Consider the following 18,393-nt stretch of genomic DNA (forward strand, 5'->3'; position numbering starts at 1 on the left):
TCTGGGGCCTCAGAACACATCCCATCCAAGCTGAAGGGGAAGTAGGAAGACTGTGCAATGGAGGTGGACCAGACATGGAAGGGTCCCCATCATTGCCGTGCACATTCCATTGGCCAGAGCTCAGTCATGTGGCCATACCTACCTGCAAAGGCATCTGGGAGATGTAGTCCAACTGTGTACCCAGGAAGAGGAGGGTATTGTTCTTAGTGACAGTCTCTGCCATTGTTACTTTCTTAGGCACTTGGGACACCACAGTGAATACAGCACAGCTCCTGCCATTATGGCCTCACACTCCAGTTGAAGAAAGAAATGAGTTAATAGATTACTGTAGAGCATCATAGTGCTGGGACGGGAGAAGCACAGGATACTTTGAGAGACAGCAGGAAGAAGGGCCTCACCCAATCTTGGGGTGCCATTGAAGCTGAATTGTATAGGGTGGGTAAGAACTAACCAGGAGTAGATGGAGAAAAGGTGCTCCAAGTCAAGGGAACAGAATATGCAAAGGCTCAGAGGTAAGAATGAGCATGGCAAGTTTAGGGAATCTCCTGCAGTGGGGCTGCAGTTCAGAATTCAAATGGAGAAGTGAAGGTTAATGAGGGAAGAGAATGAGGCAGGAGCCAGCAGATTGAGGACCTTGAATGTGGGCCAGGACACCTGAACACCAAGAGGTCTAGTATGAGTCTTTTTTCTGAGCTTTCTCTGAGCTATTTACAGGCTGGACAGAGCAGTGAGCATTATGGGGTGGGGGTTCTCCCTGCAGAAAGGAACCGCTGGGAGGAGCATGGCCAGAAGCTCTACAACGTGGAAGCCACATCCTACGCCCTCTTGGCTCTGCTGGTGCTCAAAGACTTTGACTCTGTGCCTCCTGTTGTGCGCTGGCTCAATGAGCAGAGATACTACGGAGGTGGTTACGGCTCCACGCAGGCAAGTAGCCCCACACCCCCAGGCACCTGCATCCCAACCTCCTATGGCCTCCCATTAGCTTTCTGGAGAAGACACTGAGACCAAGAGAGGCAGTGCTTCTGTCCCATGAGCCAGGATGATTGGAATGAAGTTGAGAAACCTTTTTTTTTTTTTAATTGCAAACCCATCTATGGATTCTAGACTACATTCTGGATGCCCCAAGCTGTGTTCTGAGCCTTCTTTTCCATCCTGGTGTCTAGATCATGTCCTCAGGGCCCAGGTTCAGGTGTGAGCCTCTCTCTCCCCCTGTCGGTTCTAGACCATGTTCCCATTTCTACCACGTTCCCTTCTTATCCTGTCTCACTGGTGGGTTCTAGACCAGGTTCTTAATGATTCTAGGCCATTATCCAAGCCTTTCTCTCCCACTGGTGGGCTCTAGGCCATGTTCTCAGTTCCATCAAGCTCTCAGTGTTACCACATCTTACTGTGAGTTTTAGACCAGGTTCTCAGTTATTCTAGTCCCTAATGAGTTCTAGACCACGGGTTCAGTAACCTCAAACTCCAGCAACCTCAGATTCCAGTTTAACCCTTTTTCTTTCTGGTGGGCTCTCAATCACATTCTCGGTGTCAATTTTGGGTTCTAGATCAGAGGCTTAGTGTTCCCAGATTCCAATTTTATCCTTTTTTTCATGAGTGGGTTCTAGACACATTCTCAGTGCCTCTAAACTCTTGTCTCAGACTCTCTCCTCTGGATGGGTCTAGACCACCTTCTCAGTGTGGCTAGACTTTCAGTCTTATGTTTATACTTTCTGGTGGGTTCTAGACATGTTCCCAGTGTCTCCAAGTTCTGGTCTGAACCTCTCTCACTCAGAGAGTTCTAGGACATGTCCTCGGTATCCAGCAACCCCCAGTCGTATTCTCACCCTCTCTGGTGGGTTCTAGGTCACAGCCTCAGGGCCCCAAGTCTGATCTGAGTCTCTTCATCCTTCAGTAGATTCTAACCACTTTCTCAGTCGCCCAGATTCACCCTCTTTCTCTGTCATGGGCAACAGGCCACTTTCATGGTGTTCCAAGCCTTGGCCCAGTACCAGAAGGATGTCCCTGATCACAAGGAGCTGAACCTGGATGTGTCCATCCAACTACCCAGCCGCAGCTCTCTGATCAGGCATCGTATCATCTGGGAATCTGCTAGCCTCCTGCGCTCAGAAGAGGTATAGCCACCTGGCGAAACCCTCATCACTTTCATCCTCCATGCCAGTCAGAGTTTGCTAGGAGGCGGGAGGGAGGGCAGATGCCCATCACAGCCAGGGGAAGGCTTGGTTCCCAATGCTGTCTCTTCTCTCTCCCCACTCCCCACAGACCAAGGAAAATGAGGATTTCACATTAACAGCTCAAGGGAAAGGACAGGGTACCTTGTCGGTAAGGAACGGGAACCCACACCTTCTTGGCCCACCACTTTCTCTAGGTTCCTCTGCCCCAGAGGCACCCTCCCCTTCCCAAGTCAAGTGGGCTGACACCTTGTCTCCCCTCTCATCTCGCCAGGTGGTGACCGTGTACCACGCCAAACTCAAAGGCAAAGTCACCTGCAAAAAGTTTGACCTCCGGGTTTCCATACGTCCAGCCCCCCAACCAGGTAAAAGGAGTCCAGACCCTATCTGTCACCCTTCCACCACCCCCATGCTAATGTCTCCCTCCCTCTTGGATCAGAACCCAGGAAACCCCCTACCCCATCCTTCTGTCTTCTGTGTTTCTAGTCAAGAAGCCTCAGGACGCCAAAGCCTCCATGATCCTTGACATCTGTACAAGGTAAGAGATGGGTCACTGGGGTTCATCTTGGCCATCCCTCTGTCTCTAGCAAGACTTCTTACAAATAATAACTGTGATGCTTAATGCTTTCTGAGAGTGTATCGTGCATCTAGTCCTGTGCTAAATACCCACAAGGAGACAGCAAGCAGTCCTCACTTTGCATGACAGTGTGAGACTAGCAATGACAATGTAAGCTGAGTCTGTACAAAGTCATCTTAATCATCCATGAAATTACAACTGTTCCATGACCTTTATTTTATTTCTTTTTAAACATCTTTATTGGAGTATAATTGCTTTACAGTGGTGTGTTAGTTTCTGTACTTTCTGCTTTATAACAAAGTGAATCAGTTATACGTAAACATATGTCCCCATATCTCTTCCCTCTTGCGTCTCCCTCCCTCCCGCCCTCCCTATCCCACCCCTCCAGGCGGTCACAAAGCACCGAGCTGATCTCCCTGTGCTATGCGGCTGCTTCCCACTAGCTATCTATTTTACGTTTGGTAGCGTATATATGTCCATTCCACTCTCTCACTTTGTCCCAGCTTACCCTTCCCCCTCCCCATATCCTCAAGTCCATTCTCTAGTAGGTCTGTGTCTTTATTCCCGTCTTGCCCCTAGGTTCTTCATGACCTTTTTTTTTTCTTAGATTCCATATATATGTGTTAGCATACGGTATTTGTCTTTCTCTTTCTGACTTACTTCACTCTGTATGACAGACTCTAGGTCCATCCACCTCACTACAAATAACTCAATTTCATTTCTTTTTATGGCTGAGTAACATTCCATTATATATATGTGCCACATCTTCTTTATCCATTCATCTGTTGATGGACACTTAGGTTGCTTCCATGTCCTGGCTATTGTAAATAGAGCTGCAATGAACATTTTGGTACATGACTCTTTTTGAATTATGGTTTCCCATGACCTTTAAAAATTTTAGTCACAACATCAAAAACTCTCACACTGCCAGTTTTAAAGGTCTGGAGAAACGAAAGTATAGTAAGATGAGTATTTGTTGAGTACGCTGTAATTTAAAACATTAGAACACTGAGACAACAATTGGTTGGGTTCCTTTTTCCCCCCCTTGTAAAACACTTATCCAAAGCACTGTGGTTGGGACAGTGTCTCCTTTTTTCTCTTTGTCTAACTTATGAGATAAAGCAAGCATCTTTTCGTGCCATAGTGAATTGTCACGTTCTCTTCTAAGTTTGGGTCAACTTCCAATATTTCATTCTTTGAGCTTTCAATGTCATCAGATATCCAAGAGACCCTTTAATGTGATGGTTTTTGCTGGCGTCCCTTCCTCTGGGACCTCCACATCCTTTTTGTCACAACCACTTTCCTCATTTATGTTGATCAGTTTGCCTCACTAAGTTCCTCTGGCCACGTAGCTAGTCTTGCAAACGGCAGCAGAGTCAACCTCCCCGTGGTCTGCTATTTTTTCTCTAATTCCATTTATGTTTTACTCAAAGTTTACTTCCAGTGTTATCACTCTTCATTTCATGGATGTGCTTTCATCTTTGTTGGCCAATTCCCTCTTTCAATGATCCATTTTTGTAAAATGTCACACAGGTTTTTTCCACTGTGAGAGAAAGGAGTGACACGACTCACTCCTTGCTGTCTGTGTGTGAACTGAATAATGGATGCTCAGTGACCCAACAGACTCTGAAAGAAGGGATGTGATTGGTCACTAGTTGTGAGGTGCATCTGTTATTTATGAAGTGATTGGTGGAGTGAAGAGCTAGCAACAAGATTTGTACTTTATGTCATTACTCACGATGAATATACCGTGGTACTGAAATCCGAACCATGGTGCTGAGGGACTGGTGCCATTGAACTAGACCATGGTAACGGGATCATGCAAAGTGAGACATGCCCATATTCTTATATCTTCATTCTCTAGAACTAAGGCAGGGAGAGGTTAAGTAACTCATCAAATGTTACAAAGAGCTGGGATTTGTACCCAGGCAGTTGGGCTTCAGAACCTGAGCAATTAATCACCTTGATCATTACGCTCCATTTCCTGTATTCCCCTTGGGGGAAATGTTTCCTAAAATCGAGCCTCACTCTGTGCTGTTCTGTGGGAACTAGAGGCCTCAGTCCCTGATATGACCCCCCTGTTCAGGCAGTGACCCCCACCTTAGGGCCCAACCCCTCTCCCCCTGCCCCATCCAGGTACCTGGGAGACCAGGATGCCACTATGTCAATCCTGGATGTATCCATGATGACGGGCTTCTCTCCTGATATTGATGACCTCAAACTGGTATGAAGGTCTTGGGCTCGGGGGCTGGGATCCATGGGAAGGAGCCCAGGGTCTGGAAGGAGCTGGAGGGAGGGAAGGGGATGCAGGAGGGATTTTCACAAGCCTCACCCTTCCCCAGCTGAGCACTGGTGTCGACAGATACATCTCTAAGTATGAGCTGAACAAAGACTCCACAAAGAACACCCTCATCATCTACCTGGACAAGGTAAGGCTTCCATTGGGATCTTGACCCCTACCTGGCTGGCCTTTGCTTCTCCATTGGCCTTGTCTCCAGGTCAGGCCAGCCCCAGCCTAGGGGAGACAGGGTCTGGGATGCTGGTGTGGGAGGAAAGGGCATGTAAAACAAGGTCAACCCACCTTCTAGAAGCATCTCAGCTTTTTTTTTTTTTTAATTTATTTATCTTATTTATTTATTTTTGACTGCGTTGGGTCTTCATTGCTGCATGCGGGCTTTCTCTAGTTGCGGTGAGCAGGGGCTACTCTTCGTTTTGGTGCGCAGGCTTCTCATGGTGGTGGCTTCTCTCGTTGCGGAGCACGGGCTCTAGGCGCACGGGCTTCAGTGGTTGTGGTGCACGGGCTCAGTAGTTGTGGCTCGTGGGCTCTAGAGCGCAGGCTCAGCAGTTGTGGCACACGGGCTTAGTTGCTCGGCGGCATGTGAGATCTTCCCAGACCAGGGATCAAACCTGTGTCCTCTGCATTGGCAGGCGGATTCCTAACCACTGCGCCACTAGGGAAGCCTGCAACTCACCTTCTGACCACTCATGTTCCGACCTCATTTTTCACTTGCTCCCTCCAGCCTCTTCTCATCAGAGTCTTGAACAACCATTGAAAAAAACCACCTTGGTTTAAAAAAAAAAGTGCTCGGTGGAGAAAAAGGACTTCCCTTGCTCCCACCCCCTAGCATTTCTCTCTTCTCTTATTTTCTCTCCATCTAGCCTTCTCTTGCTGTCTTTATCTTGAACATAATTCCTTCTCTTTCCTGCTTATTTCTTCCCCTTCTCGTATCCGCATATCTTCCCTGCTAACTCCCTGTACCCTCACCCCATGTTAGTCAGCATAAGCAACACTAGCTACTATAATAAAACCCCTAAGAATAAGGGGGTCTCAACACAAGAGACTTGTATGTCCCACTCGTGTAAAGTCCAGCTGGTACAGGAGGTAAGGAAGGGGGCTTCTGCTCCATGTGGTCACGCAGGGATCCACGTACCTTCCATCTTGCGGTTCTGTAATCCCTAGGATTCTGGACTCCTCTGCTGGATCCATCCTTTCTAGAAGAAAACGGGGTTGTGCATGAGATGGGTTTTTTCTTTTCTTTTTTTTTTTTTGAGATGGGTTTTTTAATGGTTTTCTTTTTTGTATTTTAATTTTTGTATCTTAAATTTTTTTATATAATTTCAACCTTACAGACAAATTTCAGAGCACAGTGAAGAAGTTCCATATAACCTTTACCCAAATTCACTAATTGTTAGCATTTTCCTCCAAATATACATGATGCCTATGTATATGTACATATATATGTATATCTGTTTCCTTCCTTCATCTCTCCCTTCTTCCCTTTCTTTTTTCTTTCTTCCTTTCTCTTTATTTATTGCAACTTTATTGAGATTTAATTGACATATAACATTGCGTAGGTTTAAGATGTACAGTGTAATGATTTGATATGTGTATATATTGGGAAATAATTACCACAATAAGGTTAGTTACATCCATCCCCTCACATAGTTATAAAGTGTGTGTGTGTGTGTGTGTGTGTGTGTATGTTAAGAACTTTTAAGATCTAATCTTTTAGCAACTTTCAAATGTCTATTGCAGTCTTGTTAACCATGGAATGTTTTTAAGGATATAGATAGCAGTCCTTGGCCAGAACTCAATCACATGGCCGCATGGAACTGAAAACATGCTGAGAAGTGTAAACTAGCCATGAGCCGTGGAGAAAAAAAAATGGATTTGATGAACTGCTCATTAATTTTTTGGCAGAGATTCCTACTCCCCCCCCATCTTGCCCACCCATATCCTTCCTTGATCCCTCAGTTTCTCCACCACTGCTCCAACCTCCAGGCCCCATGCTGGACTTCCTCCCATGTCACCCCCTTGACCAACCTCCTCCTTCTTTCCAGGTCTCACACAGCCTGGAGGACTGTCTATCCTTCAAAGTTCACCAGTACTTTAACATGGGGCTCATACAGCCTGGGGCAGTCAAGGTGTACTCTTATTACAACCTGGGTGAGCAGCTGTCCTAGGGCCTGGGGTCCCAGGGATCTGGGAATTAGGAGTCTAGGGGTCCCAGGAATGCAGGAGTTAAGAGTCTAGGGGTCCCAGGGATGCAGGAGTTAAGAGTCTGGGGGTCCCGGGAATCCAGGGGTTAGGAGTCTGCGGTTCCCAGGGATCTAGGAGTTAAGAGTCTGGGAGGGTCCTGGGAATCCAGGAGCTAGGAGTCTGGGGGTCCCAAGGATCTAGGAGCTAGGAGTCTGGCGGGTCCCGGGAATCCAGGAGCTAGGAGTCTGGTAGTCCTGGGGATATGGGAGTTAGGGGTCTGAGGGTCCCAGGGTTGGGGACCTGGCCTCAGCAGGTCTGATGGACTGGAGTTGGGAAACTGAGCCCCCCCAGCTGTGGTCTCTGGGGTGGAGGCCCTAGCCCTCGCCATCTCGTCTGCCCACAGATGAAGTTTGCACCCGGTTCTACCACCCGGAGAAGGAGGACGGGATGCTGGACAAACTCTGCCACAAAGATACATGCCGCTGTGCTGAGGGTGGGTGCGCAGGCGCCAGGAGGGGTGGCCACGCCCACTGGACCCCTGATTCCACGGGGTGGGGGCGGTGACCCAGGAGGGCTGGGCATACTCGTGGGTGGTAGGCCCTGAACGAGAAGCGGGACTTAGACCTTGTCCCCCGCCCACCCACCCATCCACCCACCCCACAGAGAACTGCTTCATGCACCACACGGAGGACGAGGTCACCCTGGAGGACCGGCTGGACAGGGCCTGCGAGCCGGGCGTGGACTATGGTGAGTCTGGCGGGGGCGGCGCGCGCATGCGTGGTTGTGTGTGAGCGGAGGTGTGACGGCGCGTGTGGTCATTGCTACGTGTGGCTGTGGTTGTGTGTGTGATGTGTTGTGAGGGGCTCTGATTGCACGGGGAACCGTGGTCATGAGGGGGATGGTATGTGGGCGTGTGTGAGAGAGGTGTTTGTCCGTGGACAGGAGCAGCTGTCGTTGTGCCTGTGACTGTCGTTGTGGACGGCTGTGATTGTGTGCATGGCTGTGAGTGTGGCTGGGTATGTTAACTGCGGTGGGGGGCGGGCAGGGGGCTTGAGCCTGCCTGGCTGTGGTCCTGCCCGTATCGGATTGGGAGGAGCTGGGTGACGGCGCCCCACAGACAACCCTGCCCAGGACCCACGCTGTCTTCTTTCCCCCGCCCACAGTGTACAAGACCAGACTTCTCAGGAAGGAGCTGTCGGATGACTTTGACGATTACATCATGGTCATCGAGCAGATCATCAAATCAGGTTAGCCCTGCGTCTGCTGTCTTTCTGCCTCCCCCTCCCCCGTGTCCGTCCCTCCCCCCAGCTCAGCTTCCCTCTCCCTCCCCTCCAGGCTCCGATGAGGTGCAAGTTCAACAGGAGCGTAGGTTCATCAGTCACATCAAGTGCAGAGAAGCCCTCAAACTGAAGGAGGGGGCCCACTACCTCGTGTGGGGCGTCTCCTCTGACCTGTGGGGAGAGAAACCCAAGTGAGTGCCCGCCCTGCGCCTGTGCGTGCCCACCTCCCCCCGCCCTTCCCCTCCCCCTCCTGACCTGTCTCTCTTCCCCCAGCATCAGCTACATCATCGGGAAGGACACCTGGGTGGAGCTGTGGCCTGAAGCGGATGAATGCCAAGACGAGGAGAACCAGAAACTGTGCCAGGACCTGGCCAACTTCACCGAAAACATGGTGGTCTTTGGCTGCCCCAACTGATCCCACCACGATTGTCCACCCAATAAAGCTCCAGTTCTATTTCACAAGTCTCCCAAAGTCTGGAGCTCTTTGAGAGGGGGAGAGGCAGCTGTGATCCCCCGCTGCCTCACTTGCAGCTCAGCTCCATCCTACAGGAACTTCCTGTAGTTCACCTGCAAGTTCGCAGGCTTCCTCACCTACGGCGCATGTGCCTGCCTCACCTGCACCCAGCCGGAAGTGCACCTGCATCTTCCCCTGAATCTCAGCTGCACCTCAGCTCCATCCGTACCTGAATTTTCATTTGCGTCCTCACCAGCAGCTCACTGCCCCTTCACCTGAGTTCTCAGCACCTTCCTTACCTGCCTCTTTATTGCATTCTCGCCTGAACTCTTACCAGGATCTCATCTGAATCTTTACCTGCTCTCTCACCTGCACGCTCAACCTGCACACTTGCCTGTATTTTCTGCGTCTTCACCTGCTTCCCCCACCTCCATCTTTACCTGTAAACTTACCTGTATCTTTACAAACATGCTTACCTATACTGCCTTCTCACTTGCACCTTCCCCTGCGTCTTTACCTATGTGTTCACCAGCATCAGAACTCTCCAGTCCTCCTCTGCCTTCTCACCTTCATGCTCACCTGCGTCCTTACCTGCCATCCTCACCTGTCCTCATCTTCATCCCATTTGCTCTCATCCGCGGCTCACTTTCACTCCATTTCCCGTCTCACGCATCCCACTTGCACCGTCTAGACTCGCCCCACCCTCCAGGTCAACACTTTGTAGGTGGGCCCGAACAGGCTGGTAAGATTGTGTGAGGCGGCTGGGCCTGGAGGGAGTGGTAAAGGTCAGGCAGGGTGATGTTTCCAGCTGGAGCCCTGAGGGACCAAGCCAGAGATGTGACTCGTATCTCAGCGGTTGAAGAAGGAGTGCAGAGGCTGTTGTGGTCACAGCCTCACCAGAAACACATGGTGGGGCAGCAGCCGCAGCTGAGTGAGGCCACTGGCTGCCAAGGGGCCCCAAGTGCCTCTTCTAACTCCACCTGTGGTCCCTCGAGGACCGTTGAGGGTGGAATCCAGGCTCCGACTCGGTAAGGTCATCACAGGAAAACCCCCCTGAACCTGGAAGTCACGCCTGCATAGCCCCCTTCCCCTAAGACCCTGGGTCCTGGAAACCCCACCTCCCAACTTCAGGCATGTTGGGGAAATTGACTCACAGCCTACCCCCACTCCCTCCAGCCTCCAGTTGCCGGACACCCCCATCAAGGGGAGACACAGAGATCCTCATTACTCACTAGGTGTCACAGCTGACATCTGCCAGGCCCCCCTGCCCTCCTTTATGTGCAATTTTTTGTTTCTTGCTCTGTTTCTTTAATGTGTGGGATGTTTTTGTTTTGTTTTTTACTTTTTTTTTAGCATCTATGTTTCTGGGCTGTGAACAGCACAGACAGGACCTTACATTCTAAAGACAGCATGGAGTTGATTTCAGACAGTGAGGGTATCCAAAAAGGGAAGGAGATCAGGGTGACCAGGGAAGCCTGCCTGCAACGGGGCCAACCAGCAAAGTCACTTAGATTGAAGGATGGTTCAGTTTATGTGTCAATTTTGTTAGGCTATGGTGACCAGTTGTTTGGTCAAATACCAGGCTAAATGTTTCTCAGAAGGTTTTTTTTTTTTTTTTGAAATATATTTACTTTTTATTGAAAACTGCACTGAACACTAAATGTCCACCTTTACAATAAACAAATACAGTAATGGTAACACACTAAAATAAAACATATTTCTGATAGCCATTATTTTTCTGTTTGGGACAGTTTTGAAGGTTTTTTGGTCACAAAACAGGAATGTCAGGACTTCCCTGGTGGCGCAGTGGTTAAGAATCCACCTGCCACAGCAGGGGACATGGTTTCGAGCCCCAGTCCAGGAAGATCCCACATGCCGCGCGGAGCAACTAAGCCCGTGCGCCACAACTACTGAGACTGCGCTCTAGAGCCCGCAAGCCACAACTACTGAAGCCCACGCGCCTAGAGCCCGTGTTCCGCAACAAGAGAAGCCACCGCAATGAGAAGCCCGCGCACTGCAACAGAGTAGACCCCGCTTGCCGCAACTTAGAGAAAGCCCGCGCGCAGCAAGAAAGACCCAGCACATACAAAAATAAGTTAAATAAATAAATTTATTTTTTAAAAAACTTGAAAAGGAAAACCGAAATGTCCCTATCCAAAGGCTCAAAATAGGCCATCTTTTAACCAAAAAGGCGATGATTCACAAAAGGCTATGAATACAACATGTAACTAGATGATATAAATCTAATAGAATTTGTTAAAATCAGTCACATCTAATAACACACCTGAAGTATTCTTATATAAAATATCTCATGAAGAAAAGAAGACTTTATCAATGTCTAAAAAAGTGCGTTTGTTCATAGACAATCTGACAGGTTACCATAAAATGTTTCCTGAGACATAATGCAACATTCTTCTTCTTGAACACTTTCAGTTCAAGACTTGCCACTCAATAAAATAGCTGAGGATATGAAACTGAGAAAATATTTTTGATTATAAACAGCTTGTGAAACTTAATACTTTTTTTTTTTTTTTTGCGTCATCAGAAGGCATTACTGAACTCACAACCAACTTGCCCGCTCTGTATGCAGTTCAGATGGGTGAGGCTTCTCGGTACAGAAGCCTGTACTGCCTTTGATCCTATGCTCGTGGTTGTCTAACACAAACAGTTTTCTCCCCATTTTGTAGTAATTTAACCTTCCTATTAGCAAAAAAGGTAGCCAGCCCCCGTGGACTGAAGGAACTAGAGTCAGGATGGTGATTTCCTCTTACTATTTTTTATTTTGATGTTTGGAACTCTTTTTTGTTGTTGGGTTTTGGGTTTTGGTTTTGTTTTTATTTTTAAACTTTTTTTTTTTTTTTTTTGGCTACGTTGGGTCTTTGTTGCTGAGCGTAGACTTTCTCTAGTTGCCGCGAGAGGGGGCTACTCTTTGTTGCGGTGCGTGGGCTGCTCAATGCGGCGGCTTCTCTTTGTTGAGGAGCACAGGCTCTAGGCGAAGGGACCTCAGTAGTTGCGGTTCGCGGGCTCTAGAGAGCAGGCTCAGTAGTGGCGCACGGGCTTAGTTGCTCCGCGGCATGTGGGATCTTCCCGGGGGCGGGGGGGCGGGGGACAGGGGAACCCATGTCCCCTGCATTGGTAGCAAGATTCTTAACCACTGAGCCACCATGGAAGCCCGGTTTTTGGATTTTTAATTTTTTTTTAATTTTTTGTTTGTTTTCAATTGAAGTATAGTTGATTTACAATGTTAAGATGTTTGGGACTCTTGATGCAACATTCTAGAGCAAGGGGTTCAGGACCTGCTGTGCCCAAGAGACGGATAAAGGAAAAAGATCTATTTATTCTTTTTTATTTTTTTAAAGAAATTGGCAATGTCATTTTTTCAAGTATTTTTTAAAAATTTATTTGGCTGTGCCAGGTCTCAGTTTCGGCATGTGGGATCGAGTTCCCTGCCCAGGGATCGAACCTGGGCCCCCTGCATTGGGAGTGTGGAATCTTAAACACTGGACCACCAGGGAAGTCCCAAGATCTATTTACTCTTTGTGATTGGATGCACAGATGAAAAACTTAACTCACGATAACAGAAGTTGGTCGTTACTAAATCACGTCCAGTCTTTTTCCGTGCTTCTGTAAGCAGATGACATCTTCAGTTTGCCCCTGTCGCTAGCTCTCTTGTGGTTTTAACACCATCCATGATGCAAATGTCCAGAATCAGTTTAAAAGACCGTCAAGTTCCTTTTCTCTTGGTTCATCTGTTTTTCTCTCGGTGCCAGTTGTATCCAAATGATTACCTTCCGTCACTCTCTGCCATTGCTTGTTGGGGGTGTTCTGGGCTGTCCCCATGTTTTCGTGGGCTGGTTGGGAGAGGGAGCTTGGGAAGGGTGTGCCACCGTGGGGAGGTTGTGGGTCCCCAGGATGCCCCGGGGCGTGATCCCTTCCAAGGCTGCAGGAAGTCCTCCCGGAGCCACGCCCATGATGCCTGGCGGGCGTCTGTAGGTGGCACCATCGAACTCTGGATGAATTGCTCGCTCATCTATTACGGACCAGGGTGCTGTTATGACCAAGAATTCCTAGTTCACACAGTTTCTTAAGCTTTCTGGCATGCCACATGTGATTGCCTAGCTGGTCTCTGCTCACTATACCAGGCCGTGTGAGGTGTACAAATGAGATGTGGTGCATCTTTCAAGGGACCCTGAGCAAAGCCGAAAGGCTCCGATTGGTGCACCTGGAGGGCCACCCCCGCGTATCCTGCTTTCCTTGAGGACTTAGGCTAAGACTTTCTCGTCCACCAGTCCTCCGCGGGTGGCATTCACTAGGAATGCCCCTTGTCTCATCTGGTTTATAGTGAAATCAATGATGAGGTGGCGGTTATATCCGTTGAGACTACAGTGCAAGGAGATGCAGTCTCTCTGATACAGTAAGTCCTGTAGGGTGTAGATCCTCTGCACACCCAGGGACGGCTCGATCCCATCCTGCAAGTAGGGGTCATAAAATATGATGCTGAGGGAGAGAGGGAGACGCAAGAGGGAAGAGATATGGGAACATATGTATATGTATAACTGATTCACTTTGTTATAAAACAGAAACTAACACACAATTGTAAAGCAATTATACCCCAATAAAAATGTTTAAAAAAAAAGACACTAGAGCTATTCAATGGGGAAAGGAATATCATTTCAATAAATAGTGCTGGAACAACTGGAAACAAATAAAATATGATGCTGAATCCAAACCATCTGCCCCGTGCGACAGAGCACATGAGGCCCAGCATCTCCCCACGGAAGCAGGCTGCCCCTGAGGCAACCTCCCGGATCAGCTCGACGCTCTGTACCCACGGGCTTTCCGCAGTGCCTGGTACAGCCATGGGTTCCCCCGGGACAGATTGAGGATGTGGCAGATGGTGGAGTCGTCTGTCTCTTCCACGGCCGCCATGGGATGTTAGCACGAGGCGATCCCGAGCTCGCCCACAGCCTTGCCGTCCGCGTGGTCGAAGCTGCTGCCTATCCGCACCATCACCCTCGGGGCCTCGAACTCCTTCAGGTCCTCCCCGGTGAGGGTGATGATGTGGTACATCGTGGCACAGACAGCCTCGTTTAAAACCTTCCCGTGGATCTCCTGAGGGGACTGTGGGTCACAGAAGGCCACGGTGGCCAGATCCTTCAGGATGGGCATCTCCACTGTGCAGTCTCGGCCATGGAGCAGCACCACGGGGGCGTGGGGGCGTGCAAGGGGCCCATTCATGATCTAGGGGAGGATACCTTCACAGATTCTGTCCAATCGCTGTCGCTTGACTTTGTGCTTATCCACAACGGCCATTCTTTTTTTTTGGTCGCGGGACACGCACCGTTCCGGATCTTAGTTCCCGACCAGGGAGCGAACCTGTGCCTCCTGCAGTGGAAGTGTGGAGTCCTAACCACTGGACTGTACAAGGGCCATTATTTATCGAACTTTGCACCTCTCTCATTCAAAAGCCCAAGTGGGGCTCTAAGAACTTTGGGACCCTCTCAGGAGTCTGCGGGCATTATGCCACTAAGCACCCAATATAAATTTGTCCACAAACTCTATAGTTCACGTCATGGGCTGTCCGTCTTTTCTTTTTTTTTTTTAAATTAATTTATTTTATTTATTTATTTTTGGCTGCGTTGGGTCTCCGTTGCTTCGCGCAGGCTTTCTCTAGCTGCAGCGAGCAGGGACTACTCTTCATTGTGGTGCGCGGGCTTCTCATTGCGGTGGCTTCTCTTGTGGAGCACCGGCTCTAGGCACGCGGGCTCAGTAGTTGTGGCGCGCGGGCTCAATAGTTGTGGTGCACAGGCTTAGTTGCTCTGTGGCATGTTGGATCTTCCCAGACCAGGGCTCAAAACCGTGTCCTCTGCATTGGCAGAAGGATTCTTAACCACTGCGCCACCAGGGAAGCCCCTGTCCTTTTAAGAGATTCCAACTTTATTGATTTAAAACCATTTCAGGTGATGAAACCCAAAGCAGGAAGATTCTGCTTCTCCTGGAGTTTCTTCTCAGGGGGCAGGAGACGCCAGCTTTCCTTATTTATGGGCAGGAGGGGCTCTGGGGTTGGACGGGACTTCCAGCAGCTAACTCTCCCCTGTAGGTATTTTTAAAGATGTGATTCACACCTATGGCCAGTTGACTTTAAAAGCAGATTACCCATGGGACTTCCACAGCAGTCCAGCAGTGGAGACCCTGCGCTTCCATTGCAGGGGCATGGGTTTGATGCCTGGCTGGGGAACTAAGATCCCACATGCAGTGTGGTGTGGCCAAATAAATAAATTAATTAAATTAACTTAAAGCAGATTACCCTTGATAATGTGGGTGGGCCTCTTCCAATCAATTGAAGAGCTGAGGAGAAAAAGTGAGTTTCCTGAGGAGGAAAGAATTCCAGCTGGCAGTGTGCAGATTCTGCCTGAGATTCTTGCCGTCAGACTCAAGACCACAACATCAACTCTTAACTGAATCTCCAGTCTGCTGGCTTGTCCTACGGAGTTCGGATTTACCAAGCTACAAAATCACATGAACCAATTCCTTACAATCAATCTCTCTCTTGATTGATAGATAGATGATAGATATTAGATATAGAGGTACATTATTGGTTCTATTTATCTGACTAACCCTGCCTAATATGGGTGGTCAGGGAAGGCTTCTGTGAGGAGGGGGTTCTTGAGTCAGGACATAGATGACAAGGAGGAGCCAGTCATGGGGGATCTGGAAAAGACTGCTCCATGCAGAGGGAACAGCAAGTGCAAAAAGCCCCAGATGCCCAGGTGCAAGGGCTTCAAGATAATGAAGACCACTCAGTGTCTATTCTCTTTTTTTAAATTATTTTATTGAAGTATAGTTGGCTTACAATTTTTCTTTTGCCCCACCATTTGGCTTGCAGAATCTTAGTTCCCTGACCAGGGATTGAGCCCGTGCCCTCGGCAGTGAAAACACAGAGTCCTAACCACTGGGCTGCCAGGGAATTCCTCTTAATGTCTATTCTTACCTCAGCAAACAGCCCTTCTTCTATAAAGGGCCGTATAGTAAATATTTTAGCCTTTCAGGACCGAGAGATAAAATAGAGGATATTATAAAGGTACTTATAAAATGAGAGGAAGATTCCAGCCTGCCATATGCCCCATTAGCTTGGGATTGGCCACCCAGGGTGGAGGATGTGATTTGTGCTCTGCTACTGGAAACATTCTCTGGATGAAGAATGATGGGCCCAAGACTTGGAGATCCAGGTGGGTAGAGAGGGTGTGGGATGACCACTGAGGCCAGTTTCTCTCTGCTCCAGTGACAACCAGATCTCAGGCAACCTCTCTCTCCCAAATTCCAGCTGTCTCATGTGGATTAGCTGGCCAGAGTTGAGACAACATGCTGAGTCACCAACTCCCGGAATGAGATTCATCCGCTCAACACCCAGTAGCTGATGACAGAGGACATGCCAGCATGTAGGTGGCAGCCAGTATGACCAGCTACAAAGGGTGGACAGGGGTGAGCATCGGCTGCTGGCCAAGGAGGCCGGCACTGGAAGCAAAATGGGGAAGAGGGGCCAGAGGAGGATGCCCCATCTGAGACCCCACCACTCACTAAAGTGCCAGCCCCCAAGAGCAGCTCCCGTGGCTGTACAGAAACATGAGCCTGGCCTGATTCAGCCCATGAGCCATAATTTGCTAACCCCCACAAGCTCAATGGAAGGTCATTGGAAGATTTTAAACATGGAAGAGGGGAGACCTGACTTACGTGTTTAAAAGCTGAAGCCAGCAGTTCCAATCCTAGGTACACACCCAAAAGAATAGAGAGCTGGAACCCAGACAAATACATGCACACACGTGCTTGTAGCAGCACTTTTCAAAATAACCAAAAGGTGGAAATGACTTAAATGTCCATTAACGGGGGAATGGATCAGCAAAATGTGGTTCATCATACACTGGAATATCACTCAGCCTTAAAGAGGAGTGAAGCACTGACACTCGCTACAATGTGGATGAACCTTGAAAACATTATCCTCCGTGAAAGAAGCCAGACACAAAAGACCACGTAGTGTATATTTCCATTGTTTTGAAATGTTCAACACAGGTAAATCCATAGAGCAGGACAGCAGACGAGTGGTTGCCAGGGTCTGTGGGTGGGAGAGTTGGGGAGTGACTGCTTCATGGTTATAAGGTTTACTTTGGAAATGCTTTGGAAGTAGGTAGCGTTGCACAACATTGTAAATGTACTAAATGGCACTGAGTTACTCGCTTTAAAATGGTTTGTTTTATGTGGTGTGAATTTACCTCAAATAAATAAATAAGTAAATAAGCGAGGCCATGCCAGCTCCAGGGTAGAGAATGAATTATAAGGTGGCAAGAGGTAGAGTAGTACATCCATTTGGGAAGCTACTGCAAGAGTCCAAGCAAGACCTGATGCCTGCGGTTCCAATCCTAGGTATACACCCAAAAGAATTGAGTGTCTTGGTGCATCTGGGCTGCTATAAGAAGATACCCTAGACTGAGCGGCTTAAACAACAGATATGTACTTCTCACAGTTCTAGAGGATGGAAGTCTGAGATCAGGGTGCCTAAGTGGTTGAGTTCCAGTGACAGCCCTTCTCCTGGCCCTCTTCGTGGCTTGTATCTGGCCTCCTCCTCTCTGTATCCTCACATGGCAGAGAGGGAAAGAGAGCATGTATCTTATATCTCATCTTATAAGGACACTAATCCCATTCAGGAGGGCTCCACCCTCATGCCCTAACACCTCCCAAAGACTCCACCTCCAAATACCATCCCATTGGGGGTTAGGGTACCAACATCAATTTGGAGGGCACATAAACATCCAGTTCATAGCACTTAGGGTGGTAGCAGTGGAAATGGAAACAGGTGGGCACATTTGAGATCTGGTTTAGAGGTTGAATCAACAGGGCCTGCTGAGGGTAGGATGTCATGACAGGACGGAAGGAGGGGTCCAGGACGACTCCCAGGCCTTGAGTTTAGTTAGCTGAGTAGACAGTGGTTCTACCCTCTGACTGTGAGTTTCAATTAAAACCTGCATGCATGCACACACTTGTGCATGCAGACATGCAAGCACACTCAAGCACGCACCTGCACATACATGCATGAACACGCATGCAGGCGTGCATACACAGCACACACATGCATACACACATGCACACACTCACACACACGCATATACACACCCACACGTATGCACACACACAAACCACTCGTATTTTCCACTGCTCTTATCACCATCTCAAACACTAAATAGTGTTTTCTTACTGGGCTTTCTTATTAGTTTTTCTCAGCCTGCTAGAATAGGAGCTCCATAAGACCAAGGACTTTTGTCTCTCTTCTTCATGGCTGTGCCCCCAAACCTAGAACAGTGCCTGGCACACAGGAGGTGCTCAGTAAGTATTTGGCAACCATGTGAATGACATGGCCAGAAGGGAAAACTGGGGCTTTC

General features: G+C 48.7%; 1 protein-coding gene and 1 pseudogene across 1 annotated transcript in view; one reads left to right on the forward strand and one right to left on the reverse strand.

Annotated features, from left to right (window-relative positions):
• C3 (complement C3) overlaps window positions 1-9,217 on the forward strand; it is a 37,114-nt gene extending 27,897 nt beyond the window's left edge. Inside the window, exons 29-41 of the mRNA XM_022557245.3 lie at window positions 761-924; window positions 1,956-2,114; window positions 2,263-2,322; window positions 2,446-2,536; window positions 2,658-2,709; window positions 4,885-4,972; window positions 5,091-5,177; window positions 7,090-7,195; window positions 7,632-7,721; window positions 7,892-7,975; window positions 8,392-8,475; window positions 8,564-8,699; window positions 8,782-9,217. Of these exons, the coding sequence (XP_022412953.1) occupies window positions 761-924; window positions 1,956-2,114; window positions 2,263-2,322; window positions 2,446-2,536; window positions 2,658-2,709; window positions 4,885-4,972; window positions 5,091-5,177; window positions 7,090-7,195; window positions 7,632-7,721; window positions 7,892-7,975; window positions 8,392-8,475; window positions 8,564-8,699; window positions 8,782-8,923 (1,343 nt within the window). The 3' untranslated portion in view covers window positions 8,924-9,217. The remainder of the gene's footprint in view (window positions 1-760; window positions 925-1,955; window positions 2,115-2,262; window positions 2,323-2,445; window positions 2,537-2,657; window positions 2,710-4,884; window positions 4,973-5,090; window positions 5,178-7,089; window positions 7,196-7,631; window positions 7,722-7,891; window positions 7,976-8,391; window positions 8,476-8,563; window positions 8,700-8,781) is intronic.
• Window positions 9,218-12,506: 3,289 nt separating this feature from the next.
• Window positions 12,507-14,504, reverse strand: LOC111166125 (C-terminal-binding protein 2-like; annotated as a pseudogene).
• Window positions 14,505-18,393: the final 3,889 nt, after the last annotated feature.

The sequence above is a fragment of the Delphinapterus leucas genome, unplaced genomic scaffold (genome assembly GCF_059928025.1).
Source record: "Delphinapterus leucas isolate spDelLeu-1000000601 "Yukka" unplaced genomic scaffold, BTC_Dleu_Yukka2 spDelLeu_asBTCV2_sq25, whole genome shotgun sequence".
NCBI classification, from domain to species: domain Eukaryota; kingdom Metazoa; phylum Chordata; class Mammalia; order Artiodactyla; family Monodontidae; genus Delphinapterus; species Delphinapterus leucas.